This window comes from Chaetodon trifascialis, chromosome 13 (assembly GCF_039877785.1).
Source record: "Chaetodon trifascialis isolate fChaTrf1 chromosome 13, fChaTrf1.hap1, whole genome shotgun sequence".
Classification (NCBI taxonomy): Eukaryota; Metazoa; Chordata; class Actinopteri; order Chaetodontiformes; family Chaetodontidae; genus Chaetodon; species Chaetodon trifascialis.
Window position 1 is genome coordinate 25,626,767 of NC_092068.1, and position 24,051 is coordinate 25,650,817.

General features: G+C 46.3%; 1 protein-coding gene across 1 annotated transcript in view; it reads right to left on the reverse strand.

The window, feature by feature from the left end:
• The window catches only part of slc30a6 (solute carrier family 30 member 6), a 45,066-nt gene extending 22,207 nt beyond the window's left edge, over positions 1 to 22,859 (reverse strand). The window contains exons 1-6 of the mRNA XM_070978108.1: positions 22,669 to 22,859; positions 21,764 to 21,810; positions 20,517 to 20,603; positions 14,238 to 14,322; positions 2,141 to 2,183; positions 1,505 to 1,570 (exon numbers count right to left, since the gene is read on the reverse strand). Coding sequence (XP_070834209.1) covers positions 1,505 to 1,570; positions 2,141 to 2,183; positions 14,238 to 14,322; positions 20,517 to 20,603; positions 21,764 to 21,810; positions 22,669 to 22,852 — 512 coding nt within the window. The 5' untranslated portion in view covers positions 22,853 to 22,859. The remainder of the gene's footprint in view (positions 1 to 1,504; positions 1,571 to 2,140; positions 2,184 to 14,237; positions 14,323 to 20,516; positions 20,604 to 21,763; positions 21,811 to 22,668) is intronic.
• Between the last annotated feature and the right edge of the window lie 1,192 nt (positions 22,860 to 24,051).

Here is a 24,051-nt window from a genome sequence, read left to right on the forward strand (position 1 = left end):
CACATGTGTGTGAGAGATTAACAGAGACCATTTGTCCAACCGATGAGCAAATGAACAGACACCCACAGGTTAATGGGTTGTCTATGTTTACTGGGCCTGCAGGACGGACACACACACACCCAGATACACACAGACACACACCCTCTCTCTGTTTGGACACTTAGTGCCCACTGCTCGGCCTGATCGCCTCCACGCTGCTGGGTCAGAGGTCGTGCTGTGCACAGCCAACAGCCTGTAGTTAATCTATATGGGCGCCACACAGAAAGCAGGCTCTCTGCTGGAGACTCACATCATCATCTGTGTCCTCCTCAGTATTGTGAATGCAAGCTTTTCCACGGCAGCTCAGAGCAGCGGTGGCCTATAAACACGTCAGTAAAGATGAACACACTTACACGACTCCACGTGTTTCACGAGTGACGCTTTCAGGTCGACGTCATCTTCACATTTCACATCATTTCACAGTTCTGTGAATCAAACTTGGTCTCAAACAGAACCGAAGCGTCATGATAAGAAAACAAAAGTGAGGCTCGACCAAAGGTTGATTTGGTAATCTGTGTAAAAATGAGACTTTCTCTCACTAAAACTAACCAGAAATCATTTAACGACAGCTCGCAGCTGAGGTGAAGTGGATCAGTCTAATTCCTGGGCGGCCTGGCTCTGCTCCCGCAGGGTTAAGGGCATCAGAAGCTGCTGCTGAGCCATTGTTCTGTTGCTGGCTGTCCATTAAGGCACACACACCAACAATAAATACGCTCAAATGAACACACGTGCATGCACACATGCCCAGAGAAAAACATACGCACACACACACTGATGTAAACTACAAGCCTACACACACACCCACGCGCATCACTAAAACCATGGAAAGCTGAAATTTCCACTTGATCACTACACCACACCTTAAGGTCAGAGGTCACCTGCCATCTGCAAATACAGCGCTTGGCTAGTTCAGTGAAACACACACAAAGACGCACACGCGCCAAGCCGTGCGCTCGAGTTGGCCGACGTTTGTGTGTATGAGCCGCTCAGATGATCCTGACGGCAGCGAAAGAAGCTTTTCTGTCGATGCTACGTCTGTGTTTAAGTGTGTGTGTGTGTGTGTGCGTGCGTGCGTGCGTGCGTGCGTGTGCACGCGTGTTTGTAGGGGGGGAATAGGACCACCAAGAATGAGAGCGAGCACATCAACAGATGGAGCTATAGAATGCATTTAAGGACAATCCAGGATGTAAATGTACAGCAAAGGATCAGCGCCAAAACTTAATAACACCAGACTGAACCTTTTGTTCTTCAAGTGCGTCTGTTGGCTCTTCATGTGTGAGACGACTGATCTCCTCGACAACTTAAACCTGGCTCTTTCAGAGAGTTTCCTTGCCAATTAAATTGATTTTGTGCATAAGAGATGAAGATTAAAAGAACAAATTAATAACTGTGATCTTAGAAGACTGTCAAACTCCGGCGTGGACCGCTGAGCGCAGTAAATAAGAGGGTTTCATGGTGAACTCACCCAAATGAGTAGACCTGACTGGGTTTCTTCATGGTCACCCAGGAGCTGATGAGACAGGTGATCAAACTGCAGGCCAGAGGGAGGACAGGTGGACGGAGGGTTGAAGACAGTCAGTGAGAGACGATGAAGACAGAATCAACAGAGAGGTCACATGAAGTTCACTTCTTGTGTAATTTATTCATCATAATTTCAGAGTTAATTTTTCATGAGTGGAAATCCTCCATCAGGCGCAGCACAGCTGAGCAGACTCTGTTACCTCTTCCCATGTTTTTCACACTGGCATGAACTACAGACGTGATTGTCTGTTATATACAACATTCAAAAATAAATAAATCCTTGTGATTCAAAAGCTAAAGTTCTATTTATTAGGGATGACCAGATTGATCAGCCACCAACTGAGAAAAGGCAGCACGACGTCCTTTCATTCATCCTTCACTCTTCTGTTATTTATTTATTTATTTATTTGTCATGCATTTGCAAAGAAACATTAAAAATCAGCCTGTTAAATGCAGGGAGGGATGGAGGGCAACCGGAGCGTTTGGTGGACACTGATCATTTATTACACTCGGTTTATTATCTGTTTGTTTGTCTGTTCATAAATATGATATGCTGAGAGAAACAGAGCAGAACACTCACCTGAAGAGGTCGAAGATGGTCAGGTACGTGTAGGCAGTTAAGGCTGAAATGACAAAGCAGAGAAACGAAGACGTCACGATCAAAACACAAGGCTGCGTGCTGTCGAGGTATTTCACCCCGAGAACCAAGAGCGACGCTTCATCAGAGAGTTTATTCATTTGATTTCATCTGCAGGTTCTGGACTCAATCATTTGATCATTTTGGCTCAACGGGGGATGCGAGTGTTGAAAAAACAGCAGGAAGTTGGTTATCGTAGTTTGTGTCGGCAACACGACCCATGGAGACCATGAATGAGCTTTACAACCCTGAGCGCCAAACACTCCAGACCTTCTGACATTTGTAAGTCATCCAATGATATTTGAGGATACACTGCAAACAGCCACCGCTAAAAGACGACTCTGCATCCTTTCAGCGGTGCTGTTCGCCACTGACTCGGTCATTAAGTCAGAAAGTCATTGCATCATCCCCGCAGAGTCTGCCAGGCTTTCACTGAGTCAATTATCTGGACAGCTACCTGGCAGGCAGCCAATCAGCCAATCAGTCAGTCAGTCAACAGGTAAGCTGAAGGGCCAGTTAGCCAGTCAGTAAGTTAATTAGTCAGTCAGCCAACAAGCCAATGAACTAATCAGTGAGATAACCGGCCAGCTACAGAGAGTCGGTGCTGCCCAACTGGCCTGGCTTAAACACTCTCTGCCGACCTGCCCTTCCGTCTCTCTGTCTCTCTGTCTCTCTGTCTGTCTCTCTGTCCCTCTGTCTGTCTAACTGTCTGTCTTAATGCCTACCGACCAGCTTTCTGTAATCAGGCTCTGCTGTGGGGGATGAGGGGAGCGGATTAGAGCGGCTTTGTGCTGAGAGGAACATTTTGTTTCCCCACCACCGGCGTCCATGTTGGCCAACCTGACGCCATGTAATCCTGACAGAGAGGCCCAGACAGACAGGCCAACAGAGAGAGGGAGACAGGCAGCAGGACGGAGGCCGAGTGACAGAGCGACGGGCAGGGAGAGAGACAGGCGAGGAGGAAGACAGATGGACGGGCTGAGAGATGGAGGCAGATAGACAGGCGGAGACAGAGAGTTTAGAAGACAGACAGGGTGTTGGACATGTATACAGACAGGCAGACAGAGAGAAAGTGAACGAGTGAGAGACGATCCCAAACATTCGAGAAAGAGAAACCGGCCGCGAGGAGGAAAACATCCAAGACTGTAAACTACAGAGCAAATCGAAGCACACAGCGACGTCTGAAACAAACACAACCACGTCCTCTGACAGCCGTCTTTTCTCTGCCTTGTTTTATTAACGCTCTGCTTTAATGACAATATTATACACATATTTGCTCCCTCCCGAGCCAGCCTGCATCATAAACCTTAAATCTCTGCGGCCAAAAACTAGCTAAGCTTTAGCAACTGAACCAAACATGCTCACCAATTTAACATTATTCAAAACTTATACAAAACATTTAGAAGAAGGCAAAGTTAACCTTTAAACCTGGTTCAAAGTACCTGAGTTAACAGACTGCCGGCGACGCTGCAGAGGAATAAATGAATAAATGTGGCTTGATAATGCAAACGCTAGCAGCAGCTATGAGGGAGAGCTACAAACTGCGTCTATGATCAGACAGGGTTCTGCTTTTTCTACACTCCAAAGCGGCACAGTCAACTTTTAATTCGTGGTTGTAAACCTGGACGTTAACAGCAATAATACTATGCTGGAAAAGTACTTGATTACAAGTACAAAGCTGTACTTTTGTGTCGGAAGTGAATGTTAGCATGCTAACATGCTAAATCAAGTAGTTTCACAGTGTTCCATACCTACAGTTCTATCTACTGTTTTAAGCCCATTCTCCTTCTGCTGCGTCTTCTTATTTTGATATGTAGCAGCTCATCTATCCACAGCGATCAATGGGGTTTGATGTCGTCTTGTTGTGTTGAATTAAAAGCAGCAGACAATAAAAGCAATAATATTACAAACGCTGACATCACAGTGACCCTGAAACAGGCCGGACCGGATCAATACCTGGGCTGAAATTTCCCCTCGCTGTGCTTGGATAGGTTTACATATACATGGCAACACACACACACACACACACACACACACACACACACACACACACACACACACACACACACACACACACACACACACACACACACACACACACACACACACACACACACACACACACACACAGAACTCAGTTCAATTCCTTTATAAATCTCCTGCTTACAAACACTGACACCCAGAGGACGTGATACCACAGCAACAAACAGAGCAGACAGGACATTATTCTGCTCCAACACACACGCACGCACACGCACGCATGCACAGTATGAACAAATGATGCACATTTTCTATAAAACCACAAAAAAAGAAATTGATAAAAATACACACACACACACACACACACACACACACACACACACACACACACACACACACACACACACACACACACACACACACACACACACACACACACACACACACACACACACACACAGCTGCCTCAGCGGGCCTGAACTCAATACCCAGAACAGAATGAAGGATTAAAATCCCTGTGTTTGTTTTCAGAAATGATCAATAGAGGAGAGGAGAAAGAGAAGGAGGAGGAGGAGAGAAAGGAGGAAGGAGGAGGGGAAGGAGGAAGGAGGGAGGAAGAGGAGGAGGAGGAGAGGAAGCTCAACAAACCACTCACTCTTCACTTCACTTTCCTCTTTTCTTAAGCAACCCCCATTTTGTTCAGCTTCATTTTATATTATTTTGCGTTATTTACTTTGTCCTTCACTCCTTCTGTTGTCACCTGCTTTAACAAAGAGACGAAAATGGGGAGGGACAAAAAAGAAGGAAGGAGGGAAGGAAGGAAGGAAGGAAGGAAGGAAGGAAGGAGGAGAGGAGTGAGTAGACAGATGAGAGAGGAGAAATATGAGCAAGAGGATGAATATTTAATGCTGTCTGCAGAGGAGCAGCCCAAACACACACACACACACACACACGCACACACACACACACACACACACACACACACACACACGCACACACACACACCACATTAAGTATAAGCACACTCAATGTGCACACAAGAGATACATACGTGCATTAAGATATTTATAATGCAGGCACTTCATTTATCACTGTTAATCAGCTGAGTGAAGCACCATGGGAAACCGAACAAAGTCACGAGCGTGACGGAGTGAAAAACACGCCAAAAAAGTTAGAAGCAGCCAAAATAACAACGAATAAAACAAGTTCATCTTAACATCTTTTGATTTACTTCAGCCAGGAATCAAAACGGCACGATGACGCCGCGATGAAAGACATGAAGGACGCCGCCTCCGCGCAGGAGCGGCCAATGAGTGATGGGCAGGACGTACGATCAGGGAGGAAATAAAATGACCTCTGAAGCATTTATGTTCCTCTCTGGTCTGAACGTGTTCCGACGTGGCAGCGTGTGGTGATGTGTGTTTTGATGACGTCAGGCTGCACAGAGAGCAACAGGCCTGATGTTATGACATCACACACCACGCCAACATGTTGCTCTTTATTCACAAAGTCAGGTTTGTTCATATTCTGTCGGCCTCACAGAAACTCACACACACACACACACACACACACACACACACACACACACACACACACACACACACACACACACACACACACACACACACACACACACACACACACACACACACACACAGCTGAATGTGCTAACCACAGCAAATAGCAGCTTAGTGTCAGTGGTTCCGGTAAACAGTAAAGTGAGACCCAGAAAACATGCACGTGCGCGCACGCACGCACACACACACACACGCACACTGGGTCGTGGTGTCAGGTCAGCTCTGGTGTGCTGCAGATGTAAACTAAAAGCTTCTATCGAACGCCTCAACTGCTGCGGTGAGGAGGCTCCCCAGAGAGGAGGAGGAGGAGGAGATGAACCAGTGAGAGAACTATGAAGGATGGAAGGATAAAAGAGGAGGAGGAGGACGAGGAGGAGATGAACCAGTGAGAGAACTATGAAGGATGGAAGGATAAAAGAGGAGGAGGAGAAAGAAGGAGAGGAGTAAAAGAGGCTGGGAGCGCTGACACTGTGGACCACTACAGGACTGGAACTGATGGCTACACACACGGACGCACACACACACTTAATATTAGCATGTAAACACATATGTAAATACACACACACAGAAAATTACACACCTGACAGACACATAAACACAAAATGTGAAAAATGTTGTTGCTTTGATCAAACATCTGTCAAACATAAACATTCAACATTAAAACACGACCAGAATAACTCTTCCCTTCCTCACACAAACGCTTCTCTGAACCATCAGAAACGACGGACGTGCAGCTGAAACAAAACCACGCTCAGAGCGCTAAAACACACGAAAACAAGCTCGTCCAGAAATGATTTACACACACACACACACACACACACACACACACACACACACACACACACACACACACACACACACACACACACACACACACACACACACACACACACACACACACACACACACAGCTCGTCATCATCAGATACGACGAGCAGCTTCTGTCGATATGAAACCAGACCGACGCTCGGCTGCATCCATTTGTGAAGTCAGAGGGGTTCTCGTGTCTCCACGTGGGATTTGAGAGGCAGCTGGCAGCGATATGTTAAACCAAACACCGCCTTCGTGCCCCCCGTGCCCTGACCTGTACCCCCCAAACCCCCCCTGCTGATGATAATCAATGTAACATCATCTGTTAAGACAAACTGCCATTAGGAAAATGACATGCTGGTTTGTTCAGGCTGCTCCTTCTGACCTCGGCCCTGCGTTTATTGAGCAGAGAGGAGAGATTAGGTTTGGGAATAAAAGCATTTTATCAAGTGTCCTAACCTGAAAACGACTCTGGTCTCTGTCGGAGTTTAAAGAGCTCCAGAGGTGCTCTAACCTCAGTTATCTCAACATTTCAGAGCAGCTTAACAGCAGCTGAAAATCTTGTTTTTACTGACCTCCAGTGACTGAACTTCTAACTCTAATCTGTGATTTAGAAATGTACTCCAGCATCTGTCGGTCCGCCGTGACGTCGCTGCTGCGTTTGATTCCACGCACAAACAATTTTTCCAAGCTTCAAAAATTTTGTGTTTTATTTTTCAGCTGTGTCACCAGAGGTCAGAGGTCAGAGACGCAAAAATCCTCAATCTTTCTGTCACTAAGGAGGTGAACCAATGACGCACCGAGACCAAAAACTCAACAGTCATGACTTCAGGATGTCACAACTCAGAGGATGATCGACAGGAAATCAAACTTTGATCTATCTCAGATAACATATACAGCATGAAGCCACTGCTAAAATGTTATTTCATTAAAACCTGAATGATCAATTCAACATAATTCATGAAAAATGTCACATTTGCTTGTTCCAGTTTCTCAATGTGACGATTTGCAGCTTTTCTCTGTTTTACATCATTTTGAAACAGAAGATATTTGGACTGTTGCTCAAGAAGAAGATATAAGATGTTTTTATCCATTAGTTTTTGACATTTTATAGACAGAAAATGCATCCAAACTTCTTTGAAGATCACAAATCTATGATAAAATGCATCTTTCGTGCAGCGGATCGTCCCTTCAGAGGTGAGACCCCACGAGACAGATTCACAGACATCATCAGTGAGATCGTGTCATACTGAGAGCAAAGCAGATGTGGTGGGAGTAAGAGGAGCTGATCTCACACACACACACACACACACACACACACACACACACACACACACACACACACACACACACACACACACACACACACGGTTACTGTGAGTGTGTGTTGGCTGTACTGAAGGCCCCGTGGGACGCACTGCTTCACCAGCTGTGTTCTGACACACAGGAACACCGAGGGCCTGGGGACATCACACACACACACACACACACACACACACACACACACACACACACACACACACACACACACACACACACACACACACACACACACACACACACAGCTCAGATCACATGTGCACACTCGACCGTCTCTGGATGAGAAACAAACAAACTAATGGATATGCACACAAACACTGCGGCGACACAAAACACGACGACGCAAACAAAAAGGAAAAATAAGTCAAAATAAGGCAAACATTCACGTCACGCCTCCTCCTTGATCTGATGTTCAATATTTATACTGAGCTGTTGATTCTGTACATTCATTTAATTTTTATTCTTGCATTTTTTACGACGATCGTCTCTTCACGTCACCGAGTGCAATGATGAAGAAATGCCTTACAGAAAAAATGTACCGACAGGTGTTTCTATTATTTTGGCCACCCTGTTTCAATCATATCTAATATTCCAAAATAAAATCATCTTCATCATCAATCATCTGCTCCGATGTGAGGCCACACATACACATCTCCCTGCTTCGACAGCAACACACATGCACACACCCTCTTTCTCTCATGACTGGTTCAGTCTCAATCTATGACAAGGATGAGGAGGAGAACAGTGAAGAGGAGGAGGGGGAGGAGGAAGAGGAGGAGGAGGAGGAGGAGAAGGAGGAAGAAGAGGAGGAGGAGGAATAGGAGAAGGAGGAAGAAGAGGAGGAGGTGTGTTTATTTGTCTGTGGAACAGACACTTGACCTGGTTTCTCAGTGATGCTCAGGGCCAAAAAACAGCTGGACACACACACACACACACACACACTAAAGTGTTATTTCTGCTGATATTTCTTTAATCTTTGTGTTTTCGTGAAATTCTGGAAACTTTTTCCTCTCAAACTGTTTAATGTGAAACAATCAGAAAAGTTTTAATTATTTACGACTCAACATGTGAGCGGCTCACACATCTACGCTGGGTACAAACCAGCATCTGCGTCCCACTGAAGACGAGGAGAGACGCGAGAAAAGATGGAAGGAAAGACGAGTGGACGAAGGACGTTTTTAGAGAAATAAGAGCTCCCTTCCTCTGAATCACTTTCTGCGTCGCTCTGTATTATTCCCCTGTATTTATAGTCCACCCACAGCCGGTTTGAGCGATGCGGACAGGTTTCAATGTCCACACACACGGAGGCCGTGGAGACGGACGACGGTCCGTCCATCCATCCATCAGCTGAGAGGAGAGGAGGCGACAGGAGGGTGGGGTCAATGAGTGTTGGGAGACAGACAGGGGTGAGAAACAGGTGAGAGAGAGAGAGAGAGAGAGAGAGAGAGAGAGAGAGAGAGGTGAGTTCAGGTGAAAGACAGCTGAGGTGTGTGTGTGTGTGTGTGTGTGTGTGTGTGTGTGTGTGTGTGTGTGTGTGTGTGTGTGTGTGTGTGTGTGTGTGTGTGCATGTGTGTGTGTGTGCGCGTGTGTGTCAGGAAAAGAGACGGGAAGAGATGGGATGTCTGTGTGTGTTGGAGTGGAAAAAAACGGAAATAGAAAGACAGACGGACAGACACACAGACGCATCCACTGCTGCAGTGTGTGTGTGTGTGTGTGTGTGTGTGTGTGTGTGTGTGTGTGTGTGTGTGTGTGTGTGTGTGTGTGTTTGGTCCAGTGAGACAAAAAGCTGATGTCTTTACTTTGTAAAAGGCTGAAAGCTGATCCAGTTGCCCACTGCACAATTTGATACAAGATGAATCGTCTGAGTGTGCACACAAACGCATGCACGCACGCACGCACACACACACACACGCACACACACAGAGTTCTGTAGATTCATCACCGGCTTATGTTTCAGCAACAGTGCAACAACAACTCTGCTTAAACAGCACTTGGACACACACACACACACACACACACACACACACACACACACACACACACACACACACACACACACACACACACACACACACACACACACACACACACACACACACACAGGTTGTCAACACAAGTGAAGTGAAGTGAAATAAAGGAAAGTCATCACTGAGTCCATCAAACAGCAGATTTCAAAGCAAAGCGAAGCTTCAGAAATGCTCGATAACACACCGACACCCTGGCGTTTTTTCTACACTAACTTATAAAATCCGCTAGAAAGAGAAAATCACATTATAGATTATGGAACTATTTGTCACTTCAGAGGCCAGCAGAGGCCAGTAATAATCAGCTTCATGCCTGACACAATGTGAGGTTTGTGGAGTTGTTCAGCAGCTTTCTGACAAACCGACCTGCCCAGCACCAAACAGCAGAGCCAAAATGAGAGCGACAACCGGACTTCTGTTCACCACATGGCCACAAACACAACCTCACTGGGATGATCATTGTTCTTTGGCTGATACGTGCACCTGAACTACTTTAGGAGGTGATTATGTGCAGTGCTGCATAAAAACATAGATAAAAAACCACATTAATGCAGCTTTAGGGGACTCACAGACACTTCAACCATCTGACATCTCCAGAAGCAACTCATCAAAAGCTCAAAGGATAAATGGATTGTGCTTCAAGAAGTTATTCAGAGCTCAAACCAAGAAGCCGATAAATGCCCTGCTTCCCGTTCAAAGGGGGGCGAGACAAGATCGGTCTCTCACATTCAGCTTGTCAGAAAGCTCGCCGTCAGTCCATGAACATCATTTTCTCACTTTAAACACATTAGTGAATCTTAGAAAACACGTGAAAATACTGTCTGCACCATGTTCCCTCTGAAGCCAGTGGGCTGGAAAGATAGTGTCTCACACACACACAAGCACACACACACACACACACACACACACACACACACACACACACACACACACACACACACACACACACACACACACACACACACACACACACACACACACACACACACACACACACACACCACAATCTGGTCCCATGTTCTCTTAACAGCTACTGTACACACAAGCGCACACACAGGGACCGACACTAGAACAGTGAGTCTGGATAAGCTGCAGCCTGATTATCTCTTTGGCAGCTTCGCAGGTCGACGAAGGGTTAACCGCATCAGCGCACAGGGAGCGCATGTATGGAGTCTATACCACCGCGTGTGCGTGTGCGTGTGTGTGTGTTTGCAAACAGGCTTAGAGCCAGGAGGAGAACACTGGAACAGATTGCCGCGTGTGTGTGTGCGTGTATGTATATGGTATAGTGTGTGTATTTACACGTATGTTAAGCCGTTAGTCATGAGCTAATGGGGCCAGAGCAGTGTGTGTGTGTGTGTGTGTGTGTGTGTGTGTGTGTGTGTGTGTGTGTGTGTGTGTGTGTGTGTGTGTGTGTGTGTGTGTGTGTGTGTGTGTGTGTTTCCATGCATGCATTCATTCCTGCAGCAGAGTGCAGGCATGTACAGTATGTCCATATGAGGCTTTGTCAGCGTGGCGGTTGCTCTAGAACATGGTATTAGACTTGCAAAGGGGGGGTCAACGGGGACGTGTGCGTGCGTGGGAGTGTGCGTGTGTGTATGGGGACAGACTTGTGGGTTATGCTTCATTTAAACTAAAGGCAGAAATGCACTGGAGGCGTTGGATGTACACATTTTCTAACTGTACAAACAGTTCCAACTGACCGACACGCAGTGGAAAACACAACAGACGCTGCATTAAATGTTCAGTTTGAAGCTATTTTAAGGTAAACTGAGAGGAAATATCATAAAATACCTGTAAATGGAGCAGTTAAGAGCGTGTAGCTACTAGGCTAGTTTTGGCCTAAACAGGAACATGACGCAGCTAATACAGCAGGTATATTAGTTCAACCCACCACATTTAGTATTTACACTTCAGAGCAGGCCAAGGGGTAGAAATGAGATATCTTCACCATCTCACGATACGACTGTTCAACAGACTAAATGCAAGGTTTAATCATTTCATTTATTCTTGTTTTGGGGGCAAAACTCTTTCAGATGTAAATAATACAATCAATGTCTGAATTATTCTGTTTTTATCCACAATGAAATGATCATTATTGAGAGAAGAAGAAAATATGGAGACTCTCAGTCTCTGAAATAAAAGTCCATCTTTATGCATTAAAGAAATATAACCAGCATGTCACAAGGAAACAGACTCGGGCCCTCTCATGCATTTATGAAAGCGTTAATGTGCACACAGTGTCTTAATGAAGGTGGGTCAGCTGACACTTGGTCTGACTTCCTGTAAAAAAGGTTAAACTCTGGGATGAGGCTTCATGATCTGAGCCTCATAAACTCTGAGCCTGTGAATGAACCCTGACTGCTGCTGCCACTGACATGAAGGAAAAGCAGAAAGTCTCCAAACTGGACAAACTCCAGCAGCAGGTGGACGCAGCTGCTTTCTCCCTGGACGTGCGAACGCCGGCTCTGCTGATCCTGGATCAGAGAGGAGGAGACTTTCTACATGACGAGGAATCTGCCTGACACTATTGAGACCGGGCCGCTGTCTGCTCCTGTTGTTCTCATCGGGTCCGGGTATTGACGGCGGTGTCGCCTTCCCCCCGTTTGTTCGATACCTGTCCTCCGCTTCCTGTGTGCGCGACACCCGATGCGGTGCGTGTGTGTGGCTTACGCTGCAGTATCTGCAGGCAGAGCGGGCGAGCGGGGATAAGGTTGCATGTTGTTCTTTTCGTGGCAGCATTTTCCTGAGTGATGGAATCCCTGAGAGGATTTAATGTTGGTGGCAGACACGAGCCACGCTGACCATAAACACTCTGTCTCACTGTAGAGCTGTCTCACAGACAGACAGACAGACAGACAGACAGACAGACAGGCAGACAGGGAGACAGACAGCCAGCGCTGAAGTATGTGCACACTTCAGTCCAATTAATTGATGATGAACTGACTTCTGTTTACTCTTTAAGCCTCGACCTTAAAACACTGTAAATCACACCTGACCCAGCATTTAACTACCGACGCCACAATTCACCACATGTCTGATCTGTGTGTGTGTGTGTGTGTGTGTGTGTGTGTGTGTGTGTCTTTTACTGTCCTAAATATAAGCTCGTCACATCGTCCAGAGTGAAGCCGGTGGACAGCTCAGCTGAGGCAGAGAAATGGTTTTAAGTGCTGCTCTGCTCACACAGCACAACACAAACACAAACACAAACACACACTCACGGCTACGACCAACACTGATATTTACAGAAGCCACTGGCAACCAGTCCTTCATGCACATATTCAGAGTCTTTAAAGGCCAAAACTCTCCATGCTTTATGTTTCTGGAGCAGAACTGAATTTTCTGCAGCAGTATTTGAACACACCACAGGACACGAAACTGTCCACCGGGACAAAAACACAGCAGGCGTTTTCCCGTTTTTTCTCTATTAGATTAACTTTTCAGTGCAGCAGCAAACTAGCAAGAAACTGCCAGCGTGACTCTGGTTTATGACAACTTGGTTCTTATTTTCATATTTTCGGATGTCTTCTATGTTCATCAGTGGTGATAACAGCAACTTTATTTGGAGCTCAAACACACCTGAAACGCCGGTCATGATCCCTCATTGTGCAGGAAAATTGCTTATAGTAGCACAGGTGACAGCTAAAGCAGGAAGTGGTGGGTTTGGGTCATAATCTCACGGTTCACCTTCATCTTCTCTTCCTCGTTTGTCTAACCTGCTGTCTCAGACCCGTCAGACTTCTTTTTAGTCATGTGACTGTCACAGATCTCCAGTATGAGTTCAAGATTATCGTTGGTGATAGGTATGATGTTGAAAAATACCAAAATGAGACGCGGGCACACGTTAGCACCCCGATGACACAGAAAAAACACGTCAATAGAGGCGAACGAAGGACTCGGTTTCTTCATCGTGGCCTTTAAAGCACCATATTTTGACCGAGGTGACCCCCCTCAAACACACCTCCCCCGTATACCAGCAGCGGCAGGATCAGTGTGAACCCCTGTGGTGAGACGTCACTGCTAACACAACTCCTACAGACTTCTTCAGTGTGTGCATAAAGCTGCAGCGCACGCACAAACACACACACGCTTTGGTGTGCATGTGTTTAAGTGTGTGTAACTGTCAATCTGTGTTTAGTGTGTGTAGACAGGCTTCTCCACCTGTTAGCGTCTGAGTCTCAAACGGTGATTTTTTTCCCTGTGTGTGTGTTTCTGTCAGTCTGTGTACGTCTGTCTGTGTGTGTGTGTGTGTCAGTTTGCATGTGTCTCTCTGCATTTCCCTCTGCCACTGTGTTTGTTGCATGTGTGTGCGTGTGTGTGCGTGCTCACCCATGCTGTTGGTGGAGCTGCACCACATCAGCAGACAGCCGGTGCACAGCAGGTTGAGAGCGCCAAACAGCAGGATCCTCCACGACTGAAAACGACAACAAGCAAACAAAATAACTGTTAAAGAACAACAACAACAAAAGGAGCAGAGTGGCTCAACCTGTGGCTCGAGGCCCAACAGCGGTCATTCGTTATGCACACGGGCTGGCGGGGATCTACTGCTTTTACGTTTGCCTTCGAATCCTCATCAAAAAACCTGTCGGCTAATAGATCCTTATTGGATTTTCCACATGTAAACAAACAATTTACAGATGAACGTGTGCAATCACAGATGTGAAAGCCAAACCTGGAGAACCAGCAGAGAAAGTAGTTACAGGAAACGTCAAGCGGCAGCGTTCGCTGAACACCCTGAACCTGTCGCAGGGAGACCTTAACAGCCTTAAAGTCGGGAAACTCACAAGAGACAGATCAAGGACACGATGGTGGAGAAACTCTGACTTTAAGCGCAGAGAACAGCTGATTTGTCTCTGGTTCCAGCCTCGAAAGCTTAAGTGTTTTCTGATTTTCAGAAGGGTTTCCCCAACTGTCAGTCAGGTTCCTGTAACAGCCGCTCTGTGCCGCTGCCTAATCTAAACCCAAACCTACAAAGCTGCTGGGGTTTGGCTGCCGGATGGACCGTGAGCTTCCCGTCCTGCGGTCGAGCGGGCGCCTCTGGGATTCGGGCGAATCGTCTGACTGAACGAGGACCGGCCGTGTGGCCCAACATGTACACTACGGGCTGAACCAGTTCAGAGAAACACCAGCTCAGGGGAAGGTGACTTTCAGAGGACGTGGGAGCAGAAAACAGGCTTAGTGCTGACAAAGAGCAGCTCTGCTCATCAGAAGAACCTGCAGGTTACAGAAAGTCCAGCTCTTTATTCCAGATATCACCGTTCTGAACACCACATCCACCAACATGCAAAGAATGGAGCGACAGCAGCAACTCGAAAAACACTGAAACAATCAACTATTAAGGCACTTCTGGATAATACAGAGTTTCAAAAAACACTCAGGCAGAAACAAACGGTGTGCTGTGTGATGAGGACAGAGTGCAGAGAGGGAGGACTCATTCATCAGTGCTTTCCAAAATGACCCACATACAGAAAGTGTTGCACAGGTAAAAAGAAAAGGCTGCATCTTAATTAATCACCAACGTCCTCACGTCCACATGGCGGCCACAGACGCACGCTGGGTCTGGCTCCAGAGCTCACGCGGGATAATCTAGTCATGGCTTCTTTGGGTGTGCGTGGCCTTTCTACGGTTTTTGATCCGTTCTGTCACACGACGACTCATACGTGCATTATAGAGCACGCGTGCAGAAAGTGAAGGCTGTCTTTTGTGTTTAATGTGACTGCTGGGCTGCAGCAGCTGTGCTATATATTTAGCTGTATAGTAATACCAAGCGATTTGATTCATGTATGTGTGCATGCTGCACGCGGCACGGTGCCTTTTTTACCTCCTGTTTGTCATTTTTGTTTAATTGCAAGAGTTTTGTGCTATTTTCTGGTTAAATCTACAGACGGGTATATTTTTAAGTGGTAGTCTGCCGGTCGAGAGAAAGGGAGCTTTGTTTGACCAAAATGTGAACATAAAGGATTAATTAGGCATTCAATACTACATGTTTAAGGTTTGGAGAAGACTGCGACATGGTTAAAAGAACGGACGCTGACGGCCGGTGGGAGACAGGATGCGAACACGGTCTCTGCTGTGGAAGTCTATGAGGTTTTATTGGAAGATGCATCAAGGTCACCTGAGAGACAGGCGTCATTCTGTGATAACCACAGCTCAGAAAAGGAAACGCGGTTTGTTTAAGTGTTTGTTCAAATGAGCGACGTGAGATCAGTCGTAACAGAATAACAGAGGCGGCTTCGCTCTGCTCTGTAAAGTCTCAGCCCATTCAACGCTGCTCTCACTCCGACCGGCTGCACGTAAATTCAGCAGAATTTTCAATGAAGGAAAAAATAAAACCTTGTGTCTAAACTCGCCCTCTGAGCAGAGAGAGAGAGAGAGTGTGTGTGTGTGTGTGTGTCAGAGGGAAGAGAAACAAGAAATGGAACAAGGGAACGAGAGTGAGTGTGTGTGTGTGTGTGTGTGTGTGTGTGTCCTGGCCTGTCACTTCGTGTTGGAGTCATATGCCGTGGTGGGGAGCGCCGAGTGCTGTGAAATCTACAATTACTGTGGTGTGCTGTGTTATGACAGCACTGGGGCGTCTGGTGACAGCACTAGCCAGCGACAGGCATGGGAGACCCACAGTGTGTGTGTGTGTGCACGCATGTGTGTGTGTATGCATGCATGTGTGCGTGTGTCTGTGTGTGCAAACAGAGAGACAACACTTGGTCCAAAACATTCCCAACCCCCCGCCCCCCCCATCACGTACACATACACTCAGCGCCTGGAGGGGCGTGCGCGGTTGCTAAATCCTGACGCTCTGCTGCCCCCGTCTGTCCGTCAGCGGCATCGCCCGGATGTCCAGCGGCGTGCCAGCGTATTGAGGTTACATGTGACATTGGAGTGACAGGGCTGCAGCGCTCGTACAGCGGCTCAGTAACCAGGTACTGTATGAAACAAGGGGCCCCTGCTGACGCCAGGCCTGATTACATCATTGTCGAGCGCCGCGCCACATCACAGAGCAGCGCCGAGCGAATGTGTGTCATCGTGGTGAGCAGAGGCGTGACTCATATCGGCCTCTGAAGAGGAGACGAAGAGCAGGACGGAGAGTTTCATGATAACAGGCTGCGAGTGTGCAGCAGCATTTTTTGGACCAAACTGAAACCTGCAGCACGCCGCCGTCACAATCCACCGGGACTCACACAAAACATCCTCTCCCACTGTTTGGGCCGTCAGGGCTCCGTGTCTCCAGGGCGGCCGTGTTCTCCTCTCAAAATAAACCTACTTACATAATGAAGCGGTGGCGGCGGCGGCTGAGGCTGAGGCAGCCCGTTAATGCAGACGGAGGAGTTTCCGACCGGGCTGCTGCAGCAGGAACGAGACGCAGCCCGGTCCTCTCGCTCTCCTGTCCTCCAGGCACGTCTTTCCTCTGCTGACGGCCTGATGTCCCTGCTCCAGTTTTATTAGGACATTTTGTTACAGCAGCAGTGGCTCCTGGGCTCAAGCATCACTGTACTGCTGTCCGATGCCGTGAACGGAGTCTGCTGCGACTCCAGCGCGGCTCTGAAAACACTGTTTGTCAGTTCATGTGATAAACAGGACAGCTGCTGTAACAGTGAGGTTACAGTATGAAAGTTAAATGCGATTTTTTATGCTGGGAAATTTAACTGCTTGTAGATCTGTCAAGTCAAGCAGGGTGTAATGAACAGACACGACTGAGCTGCATTATGGGAGGTGGAGGAGCTAAATTAAATCACTCTGGTCATCTTTTCTCAGGCCTTCACAGTTACTGGATCTGCGTATTGAATCAATATGAGACATGTGACCTGCAGTACACTGTACTGGGTCTGAGCCCTGCAGTTTTATCATTATTACTGACGGATATGAAGGACGGAGGGCGTCTGCTGACACTCACTTGTTTCTTCTGTTTCTTCTGAAAGAGAAATAATGTGGGCAAAGCTTTACAGATGAGGTCAGAAGCACATGAGCGCACTGTGATCCCGCTCACGTGCAAATTCTTTAAAAAAGGTTTAGAGCCCAATCATCGTTCCTGGGAAACCAACGGGTGAGGAGGGCTGATTGGAAAACACGGTTTTTCCTCCCTTTAATGGTTTTGTTAGGGCCTAATCATCACCAAAGTTTCCTCCATTAATGTGTGCGCAGAGGCGACACCTTGGCGACAACGTGGTCATCATTAAAAACGTCCTCAGACGTACTCATGGTGCGGCACACAGTTTTGACCAATCAGTGTGTGAAGTGGGCGTGCTCGTCAGGTGTGCGAGGACGATGTTTAAGGCTTTTTTAAGGCTGTTCCTTCTTAAAGAGAAAACACTGAGTTCATCTGATATTTCTGGCATAAAAACGTTGATATTCAAAAACAGACGTCAGCATAAAATGTCACCTATCAGCTGTAAAAATATGCTGCCGCATCGGTCGGACTGTACCCGAAACCAGAGGAGACGTGAGGTGAGGGCGACGGGCGCTGAGGAAGCGCGTCTCAACTTTCGCCGCTCTGAACTGCGTTTGGCCTCAAAAGCCGTGTACGACACCGTGTAATCTAATCCAAGGCTCTACGGAGAGGCGAGACCCCCCCGCCAGTGGTGGTCAAAGTGGATTATAGTACAATAACGCTGACACACATAGACACAAAACAATCATGTCTGAGGTCCTTTCAGCTTCATTATCATGTCACCCGAGTTTTCTCTGTAATTTTGACATCCCAGGGTTGTTTGGAAGCATTTTTAGCCCGGACTCTTCATCTGTCCCCGTTCGGCTGTGACGCACAGAGCACCACTACATTTTTTCATCTACTCTAATTTTAGAAAAAAAAAAAATCTTTCCAAGTATTTCAACTAAACGTGTTTTTTAGAGGGAAATTAGGACAAACTCTGTTGTTGCTGCCTGTTTTCAGAGCAGTGAGTTTAGTTGTTGCTGAGCTGGAATATTTAATTTATGTTTATCAGGCAGATCACAGCCTGCAGTCACAGAAGTACCTTTGCTGGCGTTTAAATCGTCCTAAAGTACTGCAGTAACGTGTGAGAGATGCAGAGGAACCACCAACCAAAGCAGCACAGGCAGCCAGCGCGCTGCAAAAGGCAAGAAAGGATTTGGGCATGCTGTATTTACTGAAGGCTGCAAACAGCGAAATCGAAGATGAAATATGTTAACAATATCTGAAAGGAGAGTCTGTAGAATTAAAAAGCTGTTTGAACACTGACGGGTCCAAAACTGCTCTGCTGGAGTCAGAATATCTCTGACTGCAGACGAATAGTCTTGTTTTTAGTCTGCACATCTTTGAAGATAACTGTGGGTTTTTCCATAATCCCGGCAGTTAAAATTTTTCAGAGAATTTTGCTCATTTTAAGTAATATTTCCCCCATTTGACTCCATTTCTTTCTTCTTTTTGAGAGCTGCAGTCAAGTGGAAAAGTAACATTAAAATGTTAAAACATGCAGTGAAAGCCTTATTTTCACTGGACCAGAATTGTTATAACTTATTTAACCAGGAAAGCTCCTCGTGGAGATTAAAAGTCTCTCCTTCAGTGTCCTGGCCAAGAATTGCCTGCAGACTTTATAAGATTTAGTTCTGTGGGCTGCTTTGGCTCTGGAAAAACTAATTTACTGCCATGCTGGTTTGAGCTTTCTCCATGAAATGAGTCCATGCTGAGTGGACCCAAAATGCTATCAAATTATAAATCAGCTCTCTAATTTCAAAATAACGCTGAACTTCCTCTGCACTCTAAATAATTACTGACCCAGAAAGAAGAACAATAATCAGAAGAAGTCTACATTTTATCACAGCGATTATTATGACTGGAATTCATCGTAGCTGACATGAACCCAAGATGACGGCGGCTGATGTTTGATTAAAAAGTGTGAGTTTGGGTGAAGAACTGCAATAAAGTGCCACTGTATTTCATTCCAGCAGCGTGAAGAGGTTCTCATGTTCCAACTTCAGATTAAAAGACACGACAGGTGAAAAACGGCCTGAACGAATCTTAAAGCACCTCGTCGACTTCAAGCGGCCACAGCCAATAAAACACAGAGAGACGACGGGAAGCTGCCCGTGATGACAGATCAAGCTGCCAGACAAAGTGGGGCAGCGTTCAGCTCGTGGCTGATGCCGCTTCACTGTGAGAGCTTCATCTCTTCTGCGCTCACTGGAACATTGTGACCTGCCTGGAAAACAGGATTACTGCAGGTGTTTGGGTTTGACTCCGTGTATGAGACACAAAATCTAACCATTTCACAACAGAACGGGATTATCGAGTGAGGATTCTCCAGACGCTAACGACGGGGTTCAAACAGCTTTTAAAGAGTACCTAAAACAATAACCCGAAGCCTTTACCGTAACATTTAAAAATAAAGCTTTCAGAATTCCTTTAAACCTGCACCAATGTGTACTGCAACTATGATTATTTTGCCACATGTTCATATTAACTCTGACTGTATGTTTTAATGATTATTTAATTCTTCTCAGATTATTTGGGTTCAATGAGTCATTGTGGAAATGAAACGCCAGATTACGATGAAAAATAAAACACACACACACCCACACCCACACCCACACCCACCCACACCCACACACACACACACACACACACACACACACACACACACACACACACACACTTACCCGTCTATCTGAGGAGACCAGTCTGAACTCTTGCGCGAGTTTTCCAAAGATGGATCTGTGTGTCTTCCTGAATGGATGAATGGTGCCCTGCACATTAAAACATATTCAAAATAATTACCAAAGGTGAGTGAACTGTTGACATGAACACACAATGAAGACACAGTGTGCAGGACAAAAAGCTAAAATCACTCTGTTGGTTGTTAGGAACACATTTAGTTTAATTTGAGAACAATCAGCTTCATCAAGTCTCTGATAGCGAAGCAGTTGGATGCAAAACGTGACCTACACTGCCACCATGTGGTGAGTCACTGCATAACACCGACGACAGCAACACTGGATCCCAAAGAACAACTTTTTTCAGACCTCTGAGTGAAAGAGGATTTTTGGTTTAAGACGACGAGATGAAGGACAAAATAAAAAACTACTGAGGGACTCCAAACCAACAACTCTTTCCGTAACACTCGTTTTAAAGATACATAAATGTCTTACAATGTAACTGAAGTTCTCAAATTAATTCAAAATTAATTTGATGGCTGTTAATGATGTCCCTCACTATTTAAAGTATATTGACTGCAACATAATGCATCTCCTTAAACCCCAAAAGACCAAACAGAAGACAATCCCGTGCCGGGCTCGGTCGTGCTGTGAGCTCAGGCAGAGCTGTGATTCATCAGCGCTGAAGCACTTTAAATAATCAACATGTAATCATATGCATGTTTGCTTTCACTCAACGACAGCAGAGGTCTTGCACAAAATGTTTCCCATGTGTTTTTCCTTCCATGTTCACAGATGAAATACACACAAACCAAAAAAGTAAATTAGCATCTTGTTGAGCTTGTGAAAGTGATCACCAAACATTACAGGCAGCCATGTTGAAGCGGAGACAATCACATGAGCATTATGTGACAGGTAATGTACTAATGTTTGGATTTATAAAGACTAGTCTTTCCTCAGGGAGGACGAAATAGCCAAAATCATGACATAAAGTGGATAACAAACATCAGTTTTATGCCTCAACAAAAATCACACTGATGACACTGAACCTCCTTCTTAATCTTTAGAAAAAGTCCAGGAAACTTCAGTTCAATCAGCAGAACAACTTCTCTGGTCAAATCACCACAAACCACAGCTACCACAAGCTGTACAGGCTCTGAGTGCGTTTGTGTGCTTAAAGATTCATTAAACCTGAAACCCATCTGACTGATAAAGCCGCAATCAAAAGCAATAAAATTCCCAGAGGCACTCACCAGGACGTACGTGTCGTGCTCGTGCTTCTTCCTGTGCATGTGGACATCTGTGGAGACATACAGGAAGCACCGTCAACATGGAGCAAGGACAAAACACACAGCTGAGCTGGACAGAGACGACTCAGCAGACTGCGACGCGTTTCTGAAGCACCTTCACACTGAAATGCTGAGGCCGCTTTCTATGTGGTCATCTCTCAGTTTATTCCATTTATACCATCATAAACAGGAGCCAACAAAAGCCTGTTTACTATCAAGACTTTCCACCATCATCAAAGACCAATCAATAGATTCATTCTGATTAAACACAATATGCATAAATACTGTACTGTAAAATAACGTGTCCAATACGTAAGACTTCATCCAGACTACACACTCCTAACAGAAACAATATGGCGACTCAGGAGGTAACTTTAGTTAAGATTTGTACAAGTTTTCACCTCACTGCTAAAGCCGGAGAAGTTAACTGACAAATAAAACCAAAAACTGCAACGTTTGTTAACTTGTTGACGTGTTGTCATAATAAAATTAAAATTCAACTCCAGAAATAATCTCTGGGCCCAGATTACCGCCAAACACTGCTGGAGCATTACCTACCGTTTAAGCATTCTTGTTAAATTAGACGTCAGACTGCTTAAACCGGTTGATAGTACGTTCACTGCTAACAAACTAGCTGGATTAGCCATACACGATACCGCCAACAAACAAGGTACGGAGGACCACACGGAGCACGAAGCTGGTTTAGACTGGCCATTAAAGACAAAATTAACGTTTGCGCTGTCGTTATAGTCAGCTAACAGCGGAAGAAAATGAAAAACTTAGAGGCTAACTAACTCAGAAGCTGTTCGCTAGCAGAGCCGCCGGTTTGACTACGTGTTGTTAGCAGTTAGCTTGTTAGCATAACAAACCTGAATCGCCGATGTTAATGACATCCACCGACACCATGTCAGGTTTATCCAGCGGACCCACTTTCCTCTCGGTCACCCCGGACGGAACCACGTCCGGTTTCGGGCCGAACTTTCTGGGGTAAAAGTCCCCGACATTGTGGTAAGACAGACCCGAGGACGTGGACATCACTCCGTCCATCGCCATTTTGGACTTCCTGTACCCATGAGCCTTTTGTGCAGACTGTGATGCGCATGCGTGGTTCCACAGCTCTGAATCAGTGCCTGTTCATTCATTGTGATCAGACTGATCTGTGTTAGAGGGAAACCACTGAGAAACCAGCCTGTTCATTCATTGATCTTTTTTTGTCTTCTATGAAAAACCATTAGTTAGTTTCTCAGAATTTAATAATTAGGTTAATCAAGACTAACTCGAAATTTGGTCACCTAATGTAAGTTTGTCTGTCTTGACACAAAGTCATTTGAGCAGCAAAACAGATAAACATGACATCCAACAAAACAAAAATTTTCATACCAATAAAACAGAAAAATAACAGCAGGAAACGAACAAAAAGTAGATCCTGCCTGCATCACTTCTCCTAAGCCAGTCACCTGGATGCTGTCTCATCCCACCTGGTGATGTCCGCGACCGGTTTCTTGCAGACTTGACCTCTGACCCCGTGGACTCCCAGTGCACTCCAGAGTTCTCCTCTCCATCTCCTCTGCTGGCTTTTGATGATGAGGCTCTGACATTTTCCAAGCTTACACTTCGTGCCTCCTCAAAGCCTTTACTTCCAGGGTGCCATCAGCTCCAGAAGGGCACAGGTTTTGTTGTTCTTGACCACAGTACGAGGACAGCTCTCACTTCCAGTTGTTTGCCGTAGGGATCACTGTACCCTGAACCTCCCTGCCTGCCTCCCCCCCCCGGGCCTGAGGAAGCTGATGAGCTGAGGGCCTCTGGCTTGGAGCTTCCTTCCCTTCCTCTCTACCTCCAGCCTGTGTCCCGTCCTCATGTCCTTCCAGCTGGACCTGATGATGCAGCCCAGGCTCAGCCTCCCCTGGTTCACCATACCCACCCATCATGTCAGCATGCTTAAGGCGCTCTTTGTCGTCGTGTACTCTACCACTCCTGAAATGCTCAAACCAATAAAGCTTTTGTGGACAGATGGCCATCGCTTTACTGCTGACAAGGGTATCTGGTACATGAGCAGTGGCCACCAGAGCGCAGGAAGGACTGCTGGCAGCCCCAGGCCTTATACTTCCCTGGAAGGCCACTCATCTCCAGAGCTCTTAGCCCCATCTCTGCTTGGTTGAGCATTTCCTTCACAGTCGTCTTGTCATTCAGTTCAGCTCTGAGTCGCCTCTCTTGGCTTTACAGTCTTATCAGTGACAGATGGAGTGGCATCC